The sequence below is a fragment of the Solanum pennellii genome, chromosome 4, assembly GCF_001406875.1.
Source record: "Solanum pennellii chromosome 4, SPENNV200".
In the NCBI taxonomy this organism is placed as follows: domain Eukaryota; kingdom Viridiplantae; phylum Streptophyta; class Magnoliopsida; order Solanales; family Solanaceae; genus Solanum; species Solanum pennellii.
This window is the reverse complement of record NC_028640.1, coordinates 73,032,348-73,048,720: the sequence shown is the minus strand read 5'-3', so window position 1 is coordinate 73,048,720 and position 16,373 is coordinate 73,032,348. Positions and strand designations below refer to the sequence as shown.

General features: G+C 33.0%; 2 protein-coding genes across 3 annotated transcripts; both read right to left on the bottom strand.

Moving 5' to 3' along the window:
* Window positions 1-208: 208 nt before the first annotated feature.
* LOC107017713 (peptidyl-prolyl cis-trans isomerase FKBP62-like) lies at window positions 209-9,185 on the bottom strand. Of its 2 annotated transcripts, XM_015217945.2 has the most exons (13): window positions 8,818-9,185; window positions 8,512-8,598; window positions 7,048-7,305; window positions 6,788-6,868; window positions 6,597-6,677; window positions 4,674-4,868; window positions 3,587-3,676; window positions 3,057-3,232; window positions 1,930-2,052; window positions 1,682-1,828; window positions 1,070-1,197; window positions 873-993; window positions 209-608 (listed from the first exon to the last, which is right to left on the bottom strand). In XM_015217945.2, exons 1-13 carry the CDS (start codon window positions 9,017-9,019, stop codon window positions 543-545), a joined length of 1,755 nt encoding a protein of 584 aa, XP_015073431.1. In that variant the 5' UTR covers window positions 9,020-9,185; the 3' UTR covers window positions 209-542. The 2 variants fall into 2 exon arrangements, with proteins under 2 accessions (XP_015073431.1, XP_015073433.1); XM_015217947.2 differs by lacking the exons at window positions 8,512-8,598; window positions 8,818-9,185 and having other exon boundaries at window positions 6,780-6,868; window positions 7,048-7,065.
* Window positions 9,186-9,821: 636 nt separating this feature from the next.
* On the bottom strand, window positions 9,822-14,339 carry LOC114076930 (serine carboxypeptidase-like 17). Its single transcript, XM_027916646.1, has 14 exons — window positions 14,189-14,339; window positions 13,942-14,090; window positions 12,137-12,213; window positions 11,922-12,044; window positions 11,615-11,717; window positions 11,503-11,540; window positions 11,246-11,344; window positions 11,088-11,174; window positions 10,856-11,002; window positions 10,665-10,736; window positions 10,472-10,587; window positions 10,268-10,381; window positions 10,108-10,153; window positions 9,822-10,007 (listed from the first exon to the last, which is right to left on the bottom strand). Exons 1-14 carry the CDS (start codon window positions 14,311-14,313, stop codon window positions 9,924-9,926), a joined length of 1,380 nt encoding a protein of 459 aa, XP_027772447.1. The 5' UTR covers window positions 14,314-14,339; the 3' UTR covers window positions 9,822-9,923.
* Window positions 14,340-16,373: the final 2,034 nt, after the last annotated feature.

Here is a 16,373-nt window from a genome sequence, read left to right as displayed (position 1 = left end):
TAGTAGAGTTTACTTTACTTGCTATTCAGTTGTAGATTTCTAAATTTAGGTTGTTAGCATTGCCTCAAGTGAGAACTATTTTTGGCTTCTTATTAAATTTAGTATATATTTTTCTTGCAACTAAAATCATCCCAGTATTAGTAGATGCAACACAATAAGCAAAGCCAGCAGAAATGCAGGGGAATATCTCAAATTTAATAGGGACAACTTGAAAAAAAAAAAATTCTAACATACATCCAAATGAAATATACAATCAGAGGGTGCCAAATTTTTACATTTAAAATAGAACTGAAAACCAGCTATTTCCAGAGGTACAACTGTGGTTCCTTCAATGGAAGGCCTTTCTCTATTACCTTGTCTATACATGCTCGCGTTAACAACATACCCAATATATTCCCAAAACAAGTGAGATCTAGAAAGGGTACGGGGTAAGTGGAGTAAAGAGGTTGTTTCCTGTAGACTCCTGGATCAAGACTCTGTCAGCTTTAGAAAATATGTATACAAGTACGATTCTTAATCTAGATTCAACTTCCAATCAAATGTCAGTGCATGTTGATTTCACCAACATTTTCTTCATTCTTGCTCTCCGTTTCCTCAACTTTTAATTTCTGCCAAATTGGAACAAAGTTGGGACATAATTAGCCTGTATATAACATGTATATTTTCTCAATTGATTCTAGAATCTAGAATCCAATTTCCTCGAAGTAATGGATTAAAGAAACTTTATTTGCGAAGAAATGAACCAAAATCATACAAGAAGAGAACGAATAATTAAGCATTCTAAAACTTCTGCTCTTCTTCAGTTTCTTGCATATATCCTCCTCTCACATCTTGTTCTCAAATTACGAATAGTTAGAAATCATGAAACAAACCTTTGCTGCAGAAGAGTTCTCATTTGACAAGCGTGCAAACATTGTTGTATAGAGCTTTGCGTCTCTCTTGTTGCTCTCTGATTGGAGTTGTTTTAGTGTCTTCTGTATCAGTTTCACCTCCCTGAACCGCAGAAACTCTTTGATTCATAATGGTCAAAAGAATTCTCCACCAATATTAAAGTCATGAGTTGCATTACCTGTTTTGTGGCTCTATTGCTAGTGCCTTCTTGATATCCAATTCCGCCAAGTGCAGATCAGCTGTTTCCATAAATGCTTGTGCTCTCCTATATAATGCTTTCACATTGCAGGATTCAACTTCTAAGACCTATGACCGATGGGAAAGGATAAGGATGAAATTAGGCCGTGCTTGGTTTTGAAAGACAGTTAGCAATTCATTCACAAGAAAAGGAAGCATGCTTTTAATCAGCTGATACAGTATGTACTGATAATTCTTTTTTTTTTGTCACTATAAAACATGCCTATCCAACCAAATTACATTAAAATAGTACTTCCTCATACCCTAATTACTTGTCAACTTTTCCTTTTTCAGTTGTCCCTAATTACTTGACCATGTTAACAAATCAAGAAATGACAAAATATTTTTACCTATTATACCCACAATTAATTACTTTGAAAAAGGTAGAACTTTCTGAAAATCTAAAATTTTTAATTCACCCACTTCATAATTAATATGGATAAAATGGTCAATCATTGTTTTCTTAATAAGAGTGCCAATTAAAAAGTGGACAAGTAATTAGAGGCAGAGGGAGTATTGTTCAATTGATTATCTTGTTATGCATGTACTTTACCTTGCAACATTGCTTGATTGCTTCATGGAAATAATTCTGTTTGAGACAAGCAGCAGCACCATTCAACCAGCATGACACTCTCAATGATTTAACTATCTTTTGATCATCATCTTCAAAATGTTCATCTTCATTAATACAATCAGTAGCCTGAACCAAAAAAGAAAAAAAACGAGAAAAAACATAAAAATTATAGAGCATCTAACAAAAGTTGCACATTCTTAACAGTGATGACCAATTCACTGAGATACCTTCTCATATTTCTTCATTGCTCTTTGATACTTTCCGTTTTTGAAGAGCAAGTTGCCTTCTTCTTTCTTCCTCTGGGCCATTTGGATTCTCTCATGCTTATTCATTTCCCTAGGAACTTTTTCCTAGTTCCCAGAAGGAGAAAGTTAGAATTTTGAGAAATTTGTATGTACCAACCCAAAATAAATAAGAGAAAAATTCAGTAAATTGGTCTTGTGCAGCATCAAAAATTTTCCTATAAAGAGATTATCAACTTCACCATAATAAGCACTCCATCCAGCCCAACTAAGGTGTCTATTTCATTACAATAAGCAGTTAAGCACCCCCATCCATCCCAATTAAAGTGTCCTACTTTCACTTGATAATCCAAATCACTAAACACTAGAGTGAAGATTACCGTATTCAGAGTTTTAGTTAAGAAAGGCTACAAATTAAAATAACTTGTTAAATTTGACCTGAAATTCAAACTAGAGCAGTTAATAGGAGGATTAGTCGCTAGGGATTGAGACTTGAAAATCCGAACACCAGTTATTATGTAAATCAAAATACTGGAACTTTTTCTTTTGGTTCGGTGAAATCAAATTACTGAAACTTGAAGAGAAGGCATGGACACTACATCTAAAAACATAATTCCAAACTAGAAAATCTTTACTACAGAAAAACATAACCACTCAAATCAATTTGATTTACACAAGATATAACAAACAAGAGAGGACTTCTCTATGAAGAGAGGAGACTTTATAGATATTCCGGAGAAGTATTGTTAGTGTAGATTTAGTTTCATAGTACATGCCAGTAAATTCTCACAAGTCTCAAAAATCTTAGGGGCTACTAATAAGAAAGGTATAGTAACTAAATCTTGTCCAAAAAATAAGCACAGCAACATATTTACAAACTTAATCAGTCAGTCCAAGCAATTACATCCATTAACCTATTGGGTAGTGTTCAGGTTTCTTCGTATGTTCAATCCTAGAAAATCAACTACGTTTTCCAGTCAGAACTTTGGGCCACTTGTTTGGGTCATTTACACATCTCATATGAGTTCTAACCCTACATTCGCTGAACCATATGTAATAAGAGGCTAAACCAAATATGTCTTAGCAGATTACAGACTTCCACCAGAAATTACCTTTGTGAACTCCAACATCTCAACTTCAAAAATTATGGTTGAGCATGGAGGAACCATAGCAAGATCCCGCTTCACTTCAGTATTTCCAAGCCCATAGTCAGGTTTAACTGTCACTATTGCGTGTTCTCCCTTCTTCATTGTAGTAACAGCTTGGTCCAGTCCAGCAACTACTTGTTCTGGATGCAAAATAGTACAACAGAATCATAGCAAGACAAGGTTCGTAGGCATAAAGTTCAACAAGTACAGAAGCATCACTGAAGATTTCGCATATATGCAGGGTTTCTTTCATATTGTTAATTCACATTACACAAAATCTAAGGAGTTAAATCTTTCAGAAGAAAGCCATGCAAGAAATGCACCTGATGTAACTCTTAATTCAAGACAAAAGGTCAAGGACGTACCACAAAAACCTCAATTTAACATAACAAACCTTATTACCTTGTGATCTCAGGGAGGATAATGGGAATAAATATATCAGATGCTTATTTATCAGCCATAAGTAAATTTTAAATTTGTTCTAATGTACCGACCTTCATCAGTTATAAACTTCAGCGCGTTCTCTCCATCAAAGCCTCTTCTCTCAAGCAAAGTGCCGTCCACAAGCTTAGCTGTATACCTAACTGGAGATTTGAAACAAAAACCAAGTAGTTAGTAAATTCCCCATACTCAAGCTGAATGCTTCCCAAAATAGAGCACACATGTGTGCCTTTCACTGAGCAAGAGTACGGTAACATTTCCTTATTTGCAGTCCCCTTTCCTCAGATGATGAAAGATGCAATATGACGTTTGATGAAAAGCGAAAAGAGTAGTATTAGGAGTACCGCTAACATCCATCTATAATCTATTTAGTCTTCTTCATGACACATTAATCCACTTTCATTTCAACTAGGTTAAGCTATTTTGTCTTTGTCGCTATTTAGGAACTGTTGCTGGCTTGCTGCCGTTACATAATTACCAGTTAACTAGGATTCGGCCTCCAAACATTAACTAATTTTTAGAATATTGTCTTCACTTTATTAATTTTTTAGGTCAGACCATTGGATCCCTCAATTTTCAGCGTTTTTTCTAACTTCTATAGAAGTTTAACTAATTATTAATTTAGTAGGAGATCTTTCTATTTTTTTAACATCAATATGAGGTTTCCCTGCAACATATTTGTGTACAGTCTCTGTTTTACATTAAAGCAACGTCTAGTTCGCGGACGAGTTATGGAGATATTATAATTATTGGCTAGCAAGCCGATGAACATTAATACTTTGATTGTTAGGCAGGGATTATGATACCAAAGTGAAGGATTACCTTTACCGATTAGTATACATGCATAAGTTATAGTTTAAAAAACAATAAAGCAAAATTATTTATATTTCTTACTAATATGCTACTATCACAATTTTTATCAATATAAGGCTTTTAGTTGTGTTCACAAAAGTAATACAGCTTGTTTGAACATAAGGGTATTTTTGTTAATTTTGGTTCTCTTATATGCCTAATACATACATTGTTATTCATACTCCATCCCGCAAAAAAAATATATGATTAAGTAACATAATATCAACTATCTGTATTTAATTTCCTCAACGGCAAGAAGGTAACATGCACAAACTTCTCAATACTTACTAGTCACAGCAGCACCTTCATCTGCAGTAAGAGTGCCTTCTCCCTCTTTTAGAATCTTCTTTAAAACTCCCAAATCACCAGTCACATTTATTACCGGCTTGAAAGAAACTAGTTCAAGATCAATACTCAGAATAGAACTCGGAGGAATGGAAGGGACGCTACTTTCAGAGTCCTTATCCCTGTCAACAGAGGCATCTGCAAAGATGATGGGGTAAAGAAAATTTTAAGAGTGAAAAGAACTGTTGGAGTTTTTCAGGATGATAAGGTAGGATGGCAACCATTCCTGAAGCATATCTTTCTATCATAAAAGTGAGGAAGATGCAAACCAACTTAAAATGATTGCATGAGCTCTTCAGCATAATTTCCCTCGCTTTTTCTTGCAAACATGGCACTTGCAGAGGAACAACATGAAAATTCCATATGTTGAAGAAGCAAACTATGTTTATATTGGCTTTTCCAGATCCTCTATACCAGCATAAGTCTTTGTCACATGGGACAAGATACATACATACATAATACGTATATTTTAATTGTTTAAGGCATAATTAAACAAGTAAAAGTTTAAGCTTTTAGATAAAATTGTCACAAACTTCACCATGATATCAGAGCAGAAAAGATCATTCAAGTCTCTTGTACCCATTATACAAAATAATTTCCACCTGTTTCGCCCATAAAACGAATATCATGCCCGCACGTGAGAGGAGCTTGTTGAAGACATAAAAGTATGTTTTCCCACACAGTAGTACCCACAGAAAAGCTTAACGTTGTGCAAACTTTAAGCCACATAAGTCACTAAAAGATAATATGCCTTAGGAGTTAGGATGGCAACATCTAGTAAGAATAGATACAGAGCCACAGTGTAGTTTAATGTGCTTCTACTTTAGTTGAAGAGCATGACTGGTATAAAATCTTTATACAGTCTACTCCACCCATGTAATGTGGTCAGCAGACCTTTTGTCGACGTGAGCACACACATTATGAATGTTCGAACAAAGTCAACAAACAAAAGGTATGTCATATAGGACTAAAACATTAAATTTGTGAATGTGAACTAATTTTTCTCATGAATTAAATGTCTAAAATTCTCAGAGTTATTTCATACTGTACTATCTGAAACTCTGACCATCTGACAGATTTATGATAAGAAATATTGATAATAAAAGTCAGCACCTTTGAATACATTAAATAGAACATTTCCAAACCTACTAACTAAGACTCCATTAAAATGGAAAGAAGGAATTATCTTTTTTGCTCATCACCAACAAGGTGACTAGACAGTACTGTACTAGAAATCCACCTTTGACCTTAAAACAACTAAATTAGCAATTAGACAAAAACAAAACCGAAAGCCTAAGAGAGGTAAAATATGACCAAATCCCCAGTTTCTAGTTGCACTCCACTTCTAAGACCTCACAGCCAGCTCTTACCTAATAGAGGTAAAATTTAACCAGATCCCAGATTCTAGTTGCATTTCACAAAATTCGAAATGAATCAGAATGTACAACTATCTACTACCATTTTCTTCTGTAGGAACACATGTCATATGTCATTAGGGAAATAAGGAATTCCTCTCATTTGATGCACTCAATTCGCTTTTGTACAACATATTGTTGTGAAAAATAGCAATAAGTGGCAATAACTCCCAATTCATCTTCCTTACACAGATATCGTGATAATTTTTCATGCCATTCAAGAACTAACATTATGATAAAACTATCCAAACAGAGCTATCTTTCCATCTGAACAGCACAGTAGGCGACAGCTGTCAGGTCCACTATTCACAAATAATCTACTTTCTTTATCTAGACTACTATATTATCTACGAATTATACTCCTGATACCCACTCCTTCCCCCAAAAGGAACCCCAGCTATCAACCCATATAAATTATAATGCTAGCGAAGAATGAGTTGGGAAGACGTACACCGAGGCTGAATAAGTAAATTCACTTTCTCCCCCTTTCTCATCGTTTTGATCGCTTTTGGTAATGCTTGACAAAAATGGCCTAAAAGAAAACAGAGTTGGTTAGTCAAATACACGGAATATAGTATCAGTTGATACTTGATAGCACAAGTTTGTCGATCCTCAAGCACAAAAACAAAGATACCAAGGTACCATCTTTGACATAAAACTCCACTCCATGTTCAGGTGTTTTTGCAACAGTGATGCCGTCAAGCAGCCTCACCACATACCTCACTGCAAAATCAAATTGGAAAATCAAGGACAACTCATCTATAAACAACTGACAAATGCAATATCACGAGTAAGACCACATAAAATGCAGATACTGGCACTAGCAATATTTCTTTTTCTTTTGGTTTCCTGACAGTGAATTCTTTTTGGGTAAAAACTAAACACACAACATATTCAAGTACCTAGAACTTCATCCAAGTCACCAGGAGGTCCTATCATCTCCCCCTTCTCCAAAATTTTCTTGATAATACCACCATCCTTGCAGACATCCACCACTGTGATCCATGATACGAGTTCAACTTCAAACTGAAAGACACTATTCGAAGAAACTGCATCCGAGTCTGACGATCCAAAAGCAGTTTCCAAAGGCAAAGTGAACAATGCTCCTTCACCTTTCCTCATCGTGACAATGCCACGGTCTAAGCCAGCAGAAACTTTTTCTAACCATGAAAGCAAACTTATTAAGCTTAATAAATACAAACCAAATAATGGATGCAGAAACAACTTTTTCCTACAATCTCTTAAGCAAATTATAAGTTAAAATGGTAAGAGAAATGGCCATTATAGCAAATTAAACATTTTTTGCAACTTTAAACATTATAATTAATTACAAACTGCACACCAATATAGGAGTACTAAGTTAACTAGATCGAAGGGGAAGTTGTAGAAACAACTTTTTCCTACAATCTCTTAAGCAAATTATAAGGAAAAATGTTAAGAGAAATGACCAATTATAGCAAATTAAACATGTTTTGCAACTTTAAATATTATATTAATCACCAACTGCACACCAATAGAGGAGTAATAAGGTAACTAGATCGAAGGGGAAGTTGTATGGGGTAAATTATTGTGAACATGTGGTCAAACAGGATGAAGATGTAAGATATTAGGATAATGATAAAAGCAGAGCTGAGTAAGACTCCAACGGCAAGCGATCTTCAAAGAATCACAAGCAAGAGTAATCGGGGTCGTTATCGATAACGGTCACTTTTACCAAAACCATTGGAGTTGTGCCCGAAGACACGTTAGAAGATATAAAAGACTGTGTCCAGACGCACGTTAGAAGAAATAAAGAACTTATGGCCCGAAGTAATGAGAGGAGAAAGAAAGGACAGATGCATCAACTAATCCCGTAACAGGATCCCGCGAATCACGACAGATTTACAGTTATGCACATAATGATATCCCAGGTGAAGATTTTCTATTGGACGATATACAATAGGGTCCAAGCAGAGCAATTTCATATGTTGATGTATTCTACATTTCTATTTGTTGTCTATAAATAGCTGAGTTATTCATTTGCAAAAGGTTGGATTTTCAACAATACAAAGGATTACATTGATATTCTTGCATTCAGAGCTCTCTCTTATTACATTACCAACTAAGGTAATACTCATAAGATCATACATATAAAGACCTTTTATACCGGAACCAACACTGTCACCGGAATCAGGATTGAAGCGATGATATTTTGACTTCACTGTTCCATTTGCTAATTTATCCAAATTATTATTCTTAATACATTTATTCAATAATAATTTTTGCTTAATCTAAATCTTATAAGTCGAATCAATCCGCCTGTCCTTAACCTCGTAACAAATTCATTTTTCAAGTGTACATAAGTAAAAGAGTAACCAAGAACTCACCTTGGCCAAGCTTGAATGTAAAAGGTTCACCTTTGTCCCTGGTGGAAACAGATTTGGTTCCATCACGTAGGATACCAACATAATGAACTGCAAGTCAATAAATAAAGTAGAAACATTTCAATCTAAAACAAATAAACACAAAAACAATTATTCCTTCATGGTGTTTGAGTGGATATGGAATTCAATAACATAGAATTTCACCCAAATATTAAATTGCTGATATGTGTGGATAGAAAAGTTAATTTTGATTAAATAAACTAATCAATTTATCTAGAAACTGTTCAGTCGACTAAATTTCAGAATTACCGGTGACTTCATCACCAAATTCAGGGGTCTCCCAACCATGACCATGCTTCAGAAGCTTCTTCTTAAGTCCATTTGAGTTAATTTCCCTTTCTTCACCAACATTGAGCGGTGGTGCTGAGTCTATCTCTTCACCTGGCTCTTCATCCAGTTCATCATCTTCATCTATAAATGCTTGGGCATTGGCCCTGGAAAATTCCACCATTTTTTTCACTTCTAATTACTGGTTACTAAGAATTTACTACTTAACTGGAATTCTATGAAGTGATTTGTACGGTGGTCGGAGGTCGGAGATCGTACGCCGATGGAAACCAACGGAGGAGCAAGTATAGCAGACTGTTCGCGTGCAGTGACAGTAGCTTCCAGTAACTACGAAGTCATTCGAAGTGGGCTGGGCTTTGTATAGACTAAAATATTGGATCAGCCCAATACACTCTTCCTTACAAGTGAAAAGTTTTGTTGCTGTTCAACTATGTTCCGCTAGTTCGGATGTTTTGTTTTTTTAGATTTTGAATATTTTAGTGAAACTTTTAGAAATGATAAATCGAGTCAAACAGAAGAAAAAATTTGATTAGTGATTTGGTTTAAAGTTAAGTACTGAAAAGGTTGATTACTGGGCCTGGCCACGAATTGTATTGAATCGCCCTTCTATATTGGCTCTTATTTTTTTAGTTTGGCAAAATGTAATTTTTCCTTCAACCTCTAACCGAGTTTCTATAAAAAGATAATACCAAAATAATTAAAAAGTTGAGAGGCAAATTTAAACTTTTTTTATTATTTAAGAATCTGAAAACGTGAAATTTACTCATTTCACGCTAAAATTTTACTAACTACATTAAATATGAGATGATATATTAACAACAGGGTATGAATGAACTCAAGAGTAATTCCGGAGTTCCAATATAGGAGTAACATTAAAGAAAAATTATGATTGAAAAGTTTAAGAGGGAAATAAATAAAATCTGAACATATAGAGTTCACTCATTTCACACCTAAAATTATACGTATTAACGAGCAAAAATAAATATGAGATGATTTATTAACAATAGAGTGCGAATGTGTTTTACATCGTCAACATATAAATTACAAATAATGATATAATTTTTCAATTACAAGGGCTGATAAGACATCCACCTTGTGAGCATGGCCAGACATTCACGAGGCTTATATTCTGGTGCTGTATGCCCTGCTCCCTGTTTAAATTATTAAAATAAACAAAGCAATTTTAACCCCATTTTTTTTTAACTAGATAAGAAAAGAAAAAAAAATAGATTGAGAGAATAGTTTCTTTGCCTTCACTGTTGCAAATGTCATCTGATTTGAGTAACTTCTTGTGTAACTGAAATCGTACAATCGAAAAAACAAAAAGAGTTTAACATCTATATATACTAACAAATTTTCTAACTAATGTAGTCACGTGAATTTCAATGTACGTCTTTCATCAAGAACTAACCCGGCAACTTGATTGTCAACAGTCCAAGCTCGCCAATCATCGACAATTGAATAGTTAAGAGATTTTATCCATGCTTGAGTTGATCGAAAGGTAACAATCATGTCATGATCTCCACTATTCAATTCAATAAAACATTAGAGAAGTTGTTAGTTTCACATAGTTATTTCAATATGGTTGTAAACACAATTGATATTTCAATTCAACCTGTATATAAGAGATCTGTAACCTTTGCTACTGAGGTTTTCATGATATGGTATGCTATTAGTGACTATCTTTTGGAATTTCAAAGTTGCACATCTCTCCCATTTTCCGATAGTCCCCTTTTATCGAATGGATATGTTAGTCTGAGTTTAAGTTCTACGCATTGACATTAAGTAAATAACTAGTGAATTTATACCTTCCGGATGTTGAGGGCGTCTCTAACTTGATCATCATCAGCCCAATGATAAGAATGTTTGTACCAATTATTCTATAAAGCAATTGCACATTGCAAATTCTTGTTATCAATTTAGCAGATACAAAAATCAATAGCCTAAAGTATGCAATATTGTATAGATAATAACTGAAGATGGGAAGACAAATACTCACGCGACATTTTATAAGTCCAGGAAGATTGTTAAGTTGATGTAACTTCTCATCAAGAGATCTTCTTTCGCCAAACAATTGGTGTGGCCTTGGCGAAAAACGCTTACATTTGGGCTCCAAAATATGGGGTTTATTAATTCCTTTAAGAAGCTGCATATAATAAGATGAGTGTATTTTGATACCACATAAAACAAGTAGTAGATCATATTTGATTTTACTTCAAATAGAATCCAACCTCTTTAAAAGTTTGAACATCTTGTAAACACAGTTTATTGCTTGGATTTATATTCAGGTATTCTCCTTTACAATTGGTTTTCAGAGACTGTTTCAGAAAAAGTAAGTCAATAAGTGTAAGTAATGTTAATGAAAACACATAAATAAAGAAAAGCCAACCTCATAGAGTTCATCAGAAATAAGTCCCATTCCATAAGCAAATGGAATCTCATAACTGTTTTCACCTTCAAATGTCGATGGATTTCCGAGTAAATATCCCTGAAAGAAAATGTTCTTTTAATTGTGATATTGTTCTACATTGACCTGTAGGAAATCTTCCGCAAAAACTAATAGGATAGGAGGGCAAAGGATGTTCATTACAGAATAAACATTTGTAATAAAATTTCATTACGAGTTGCCATTTATAAATGACAAACCTTGAGATTGATAAATGGTTTGATTTCCATTTCATCATCTGCAATATCAAGGGCAAAATGTTATAGGACTAAACCAGCAAAGCATGATCCAAGGAAGTAAATATAGTCTTACTACTGGCAATAATTTGACTAATAATGGGAACAACCATCCCCGAGTACGAGTCTCCACCAATGTATAATGGATTCTTTAGAAATGTTGGATGATCTACAAACCACTGCGAAAACATTTTGAGGTTCAGCAAAAAGTTCAGACACCTAAAAAGCGGAGAAACTAAGTGAAATGTGATCCTCACTTTACACTGATCCAACATCGGTAATGAGTTGCAATGGATATACAAAAGTTGTTCAATACTAACAGAGGCCTTAGACCTCCTATATATCCTGACTGCGAAATCACAAGTAACGATAAATGTAATTACCTTGCGAAGGAACTGATATGCATGATCACTTGCTTGTAAATCAGATGTTTGTAGAGCTGCTGGAGTTGTCGCGTAGGAAAAACCAGTTCCCACCGGTAAGTCTAAGAAAATAATACTTGACACCTAAAAATTCCATCATACATTTTAACATTCTTGAATTGTGCACAAACTTTATGTACATTACAAAGTACAATTTCAGTATCAAATACTCTCACCTTTGTCCATGAGTAAGGATTCAGTATCATTGTAGGCAAACTTCCATTGTATTCCACTGCCTCAAATGTTATTGGTCCTTCATATTCATTGTTCCAAATGTTTAGAAAGTATAACTTAATAGCTTGTTAAAAGCCAGAAACTTTTAGGATTCAAATCAACTAATTATACTTTTATTTGTGGTATTTTAATCCAAGTTGTCAATGATCTGAACCAAAATATTTTTCTTATTTAGCTTGATGAAGCATGATCAACAACATACCTATCGTTTATTCCACAAGTGGGGTCTAAACATAATAAAATGTATGCAGACCTTACTCCTATATCGTGAAGGTAAAGAGATAATGTTGTACTATATATATACTAATTCTTCTACCTAATCCGCGACTTCTATAGCTTCCTCTCTCGGGTCATGTCGTCGGTAAGTTGAAGATGAGACATGGCATGTGTAATCAACTCTCCTTAGTACTTCTTCGGCCTACTTCTACCTCTCATCATATCCATTATTTCCAACCCCTCACAATTCCTCATTAAAGCATCTCCTCTTCGCATATCTAAACCATCTCAGCCTTGCTTCCTTTATCTTGTCTGCCATATTAAGAATTTTCACATCGGTAAAGGGATGAAAATTTGATCTCCTTCTATGGACTTGGACAACCTCATGAGCTAGCTTTTTAGATTGAGTTAGGCCCAGTATCAGCGGCGTGTTGAAGGAGAAGGAAACTGACGATTGGAACATGTAAAGGAACAGGTCCAACGCAGTTGACTGACTTATCTACAGCAAGTGTGATGAAGAAGGAAGTTGAGGATAGGAACATGTCGAAGGAACAAGTCCAACGAACCTGATTGGCGAGTTACAACACTGCTGGATAATTGGAGTCGCACTAGCATGAGACTACCTATGTTAAATAGGATTATATTTCGTCTATAATTATATTATTATTAGGATTACATTACGACTAGGATTACTATTAGAATTATAGTACAATTAGGATTTATATTATTTATAATTGCAATATTAGTATTATAGTAGTAATATGTATTGTAGTATGACTCTAAGTATAGTTAATTTAGGAATCTACTCTCCCATATAAGTAGTATGTACTTAACATTATTATTTATCGGTACTATCATGATTGATCAATAACATCATTATTGATCAATACGATCAATTCATCAATAACTGATCACATATCAATATATCAATACAATTCTTGATTTTTCTACATGAATTTCTTCAGGGCGGAGCTATGACATGGCAAGGTTGTTTAGATGAACAATCTTCGTCGGAAATTTTTTTTTGAATATATATACTAAATATCGATTTTTTAGATATATACTAACTGTTGAACAACCTTGACACAATAAAGGTTGAACAACCTTGACACAATAAAGGTTGAACAACCTTGACACAATAAAAGTTGACAGTCCAGTGGTTAAGGCTATGCAAAAATACCTTTGCATTTCAGGTTTAGGCCCAAGTGTGGCGATTCCTTTAATTTTTTAAATTATTCTGTTTTATCCTAAAGTATGAATATCCTTGGCAAAAATCCTGGCTCTGTCACCGCCCAATATCCATCTTTATACATCACAGAGATCACACCTATCTTGTCCCACATATTTTTATTCCTAATCTTATTTTATATACCTACACATCACACATCCATCTCACCGTCCTTATCTTTTTAAGTTTTGGTGATACGTTCTTATTAAACAACTTGAAGCATGATCAAGAGGTGTAAATCAAAGGTTAATTACATTTTTTTACACTATCAATTGAAATTTTTACTAGATTACCTATACATACCAATCTCATAGATAAGGCCAGATAGAGCAGAGCAACCAGGTCCTCCAGTGATCCAAAGCATTAGAGGGTCGGAGTCTGGATATCCAGACTCCGACTCTATAAAATAATAGAATAATTGCACATCTTCTGAATCACCAACTCCTACATACCTGGAAACACCATTCAATTATATGAGTTTTTAAGTTAATCACTTGAAAAAATATAACTCTAATAATATGTAAACTTATTTCCAAATTATATTCCTCACCCAGTTTCAAGTTGAAAAGGAAGGGGTCCTTTAAAACCTGGAAGAAACTTCACTGGTGAACCAGCTATTGCAGGCTCTGCAACAACAAGAACCAAAAATAAATAACATAGCTCTGTTTTTGTCATATTTCTTCTACAACAGAGTTGTCTTGAACCTTACTTTGTCATATATATAATAATTAATATAAATATATTACTTCTCCGTTTAAAAAAGAATAATCTCCTTTTATTTTTTAAAAAAATAATAATTTCTTTTTTGTATTTGCACGTGCATATTTAAGGCAACAAGATTAAAAGACTATTTTACACATTAATTTAGGATTACATAATTAATTTTTTTTTTATTTTATTAAATTAAGTTAAACTAGACAATTCTTTGTGAAAGTGAAAGAGTATATATATATATGAAAATAGATAAGTATTACTTCCTCTATCATAATTTATTAATAGTCTACCCTGTCGACTAAGAATTTAAAGAATTGATGAAATAATTTGTATACCCCCTTCCTCCCTTGATAAAAAGTCAATAAATAAATAAAATAAATAAATAAATTAAACCTAATTTGGGGAGTAGAGAAAACAAGATAGATCAATTCTTATATATCTTGATTTAGTTTTTGAAAAAAAAATGAAATAACAATCACAACATTTCGATTTTTAACAAAATATTATTTAAAAAATAATCTATATTTTCAGAGAATATATATGTTTTGGGATATAATTTTTTTGTAATGGAAACTTAAAAAATATTATCTAGATAAATAAGCAGGTAATCTACATATTTTCTTGTGTCCCATCAAGAAATTTATTTTCAAAAAAAAAAAGTAAAAACTTTTTTTTGATTAGAACACGAAATGATTAAAAAGATATGTTTCTTAATATCAAGCACATCTTAAGTATAAATTATAAAAACATAAAGTTAAATTACTACTCAATAATAAATTTTTTGACGTGTATTATATTTTTTAAAACGAATTAAAAAGAAAAAGCATTACCTAAATTTGAGAGAAAAAACACTTTTTGATTTAACGTTAATTGTTACTTTAATCTTTTAACTACTAACAATTTTAAAACACTCATTTTTTATGTCACATCTTATCCACCCAAACATATATGCGGTATTTTCTATTGATACGACATGCACATAAATATATATAATAAAATAAATATTTAAAAAACACTTAATAGTTAAATTCTATGAATTTAATAATTTAAGAAGACCTTTTTTTTCTTTTAAAAGAATAATTTCTAATTATTTTATCCCACCCTACTCAGTACCCAACCCCACACCTCACTACCCACTCATCCCCCCCAAAAAAATCATTGGTAAGAAGTAAGAACAAAATATTATTCTCCTTCAGTTTTATACAGAAATGGTGTAGTTTAACTTAATACGAAGTTTAAGAAAATAAATAAAAATTTTAATCATGTGGTTCTAAATTAAAATTATGTCAAATATACAAAATTATCCTTTAATCTTGTGGTCTTAAACATATCACATAAAAAGTTATTATAAAAAAAAAGTCATTCTTTTTTAAAAGATTAAAAAAAATATCATTTTTTTAACGGAAGAGATTATATTTTAAAAGTAATTTTAATTTTAGTACCATTAAAACATTTGGAAGGTGAGGGCTTGAAGGGTGGGTTGGGGGTACTGGTAGGGGAATGGGGATGTGGTAGGGTAGTTTTCTTTTACTTATTAAAGTTCTTCTCTTCTTTAATTTTTAAATTTTAGTGTATAATTGTTTAAATGTTTTTTCTATTTTATTTTACTATATATATATATATATATTATATTATATTATATTAGAGGGTGTTTTAAAATTATTTAATCAAATAAAAGAGTATTTTAAGATTATCAATAATCAAGAGATTAAAGTAAAACTTTACAATATAAGAATGCTTTATATATTTATCTTACTAGACGAAAGAGACATTACATGTTCAAGATGAATTGCAAGTACCAATTTGTAATCCTCTTGAATTTTCATCTTTGAGAATTTTGTTATAATCAGGAGATTAAAGTAAAATTTCACAGTTTAAGAGTGCTTTTTATATTTATCTTACGAGACAAAAGGAACATTACGTGTTCAAGATGAATTGCAAATACCAATTAGTAATCATCTTGAATTTTTGTCCTTAGAGATTTTTGTTTCCTCTCTTACAATGAAAATGTATCATTGCTT

Excerpts from the sequence above, each read along its gene's own strand:
- LOC107017713 (XM_015217945.2), bottom strand. The coding sequence starts at position 9,019 with ATGGTGGAATTTTCCAGGGCCAATGCCCAAGCATTTATAGATGAAGAT. Across the intron at positions 8,599-8,817 it reads ATTTGGTGATGAAGTCACCG|TTCATTATGTTGGTATCCTA; the intron begins GTAATTCTGAAA and ends ATTGACTTGCAG. Across the intron at positions 3,233-3,586 it reads GAAGTTTATAACTGATGAAG|AACAAGTAGTTGCTGGACTG; the intron begins GTCGGTACATTA and ends TTTTGCATCCAG.
- LOC114076930 (XM_027916646.1), bottom strand. The coding sequence starts at position 14,313 with ATGACAAAAACAGAGCTATGTTATTTATTTTTGGTTCTTGTTGTTGCA. Across the intron at positions 11,718-11,921 it reads CATATCAGTTCCTTCGCAAG|TGGTTTGTAGATCATCCAAC; the intron begins GTAATTACATTT and ends ATGTTTTCGCAG. Across the intron at positions 11,541-11,614 it reads TAGTCAAATTATTGCCAGTA|ATGATGAAATGGAAATCAAA; the intron begins GTAAGACTATAT and ends TTGATATTGCAG.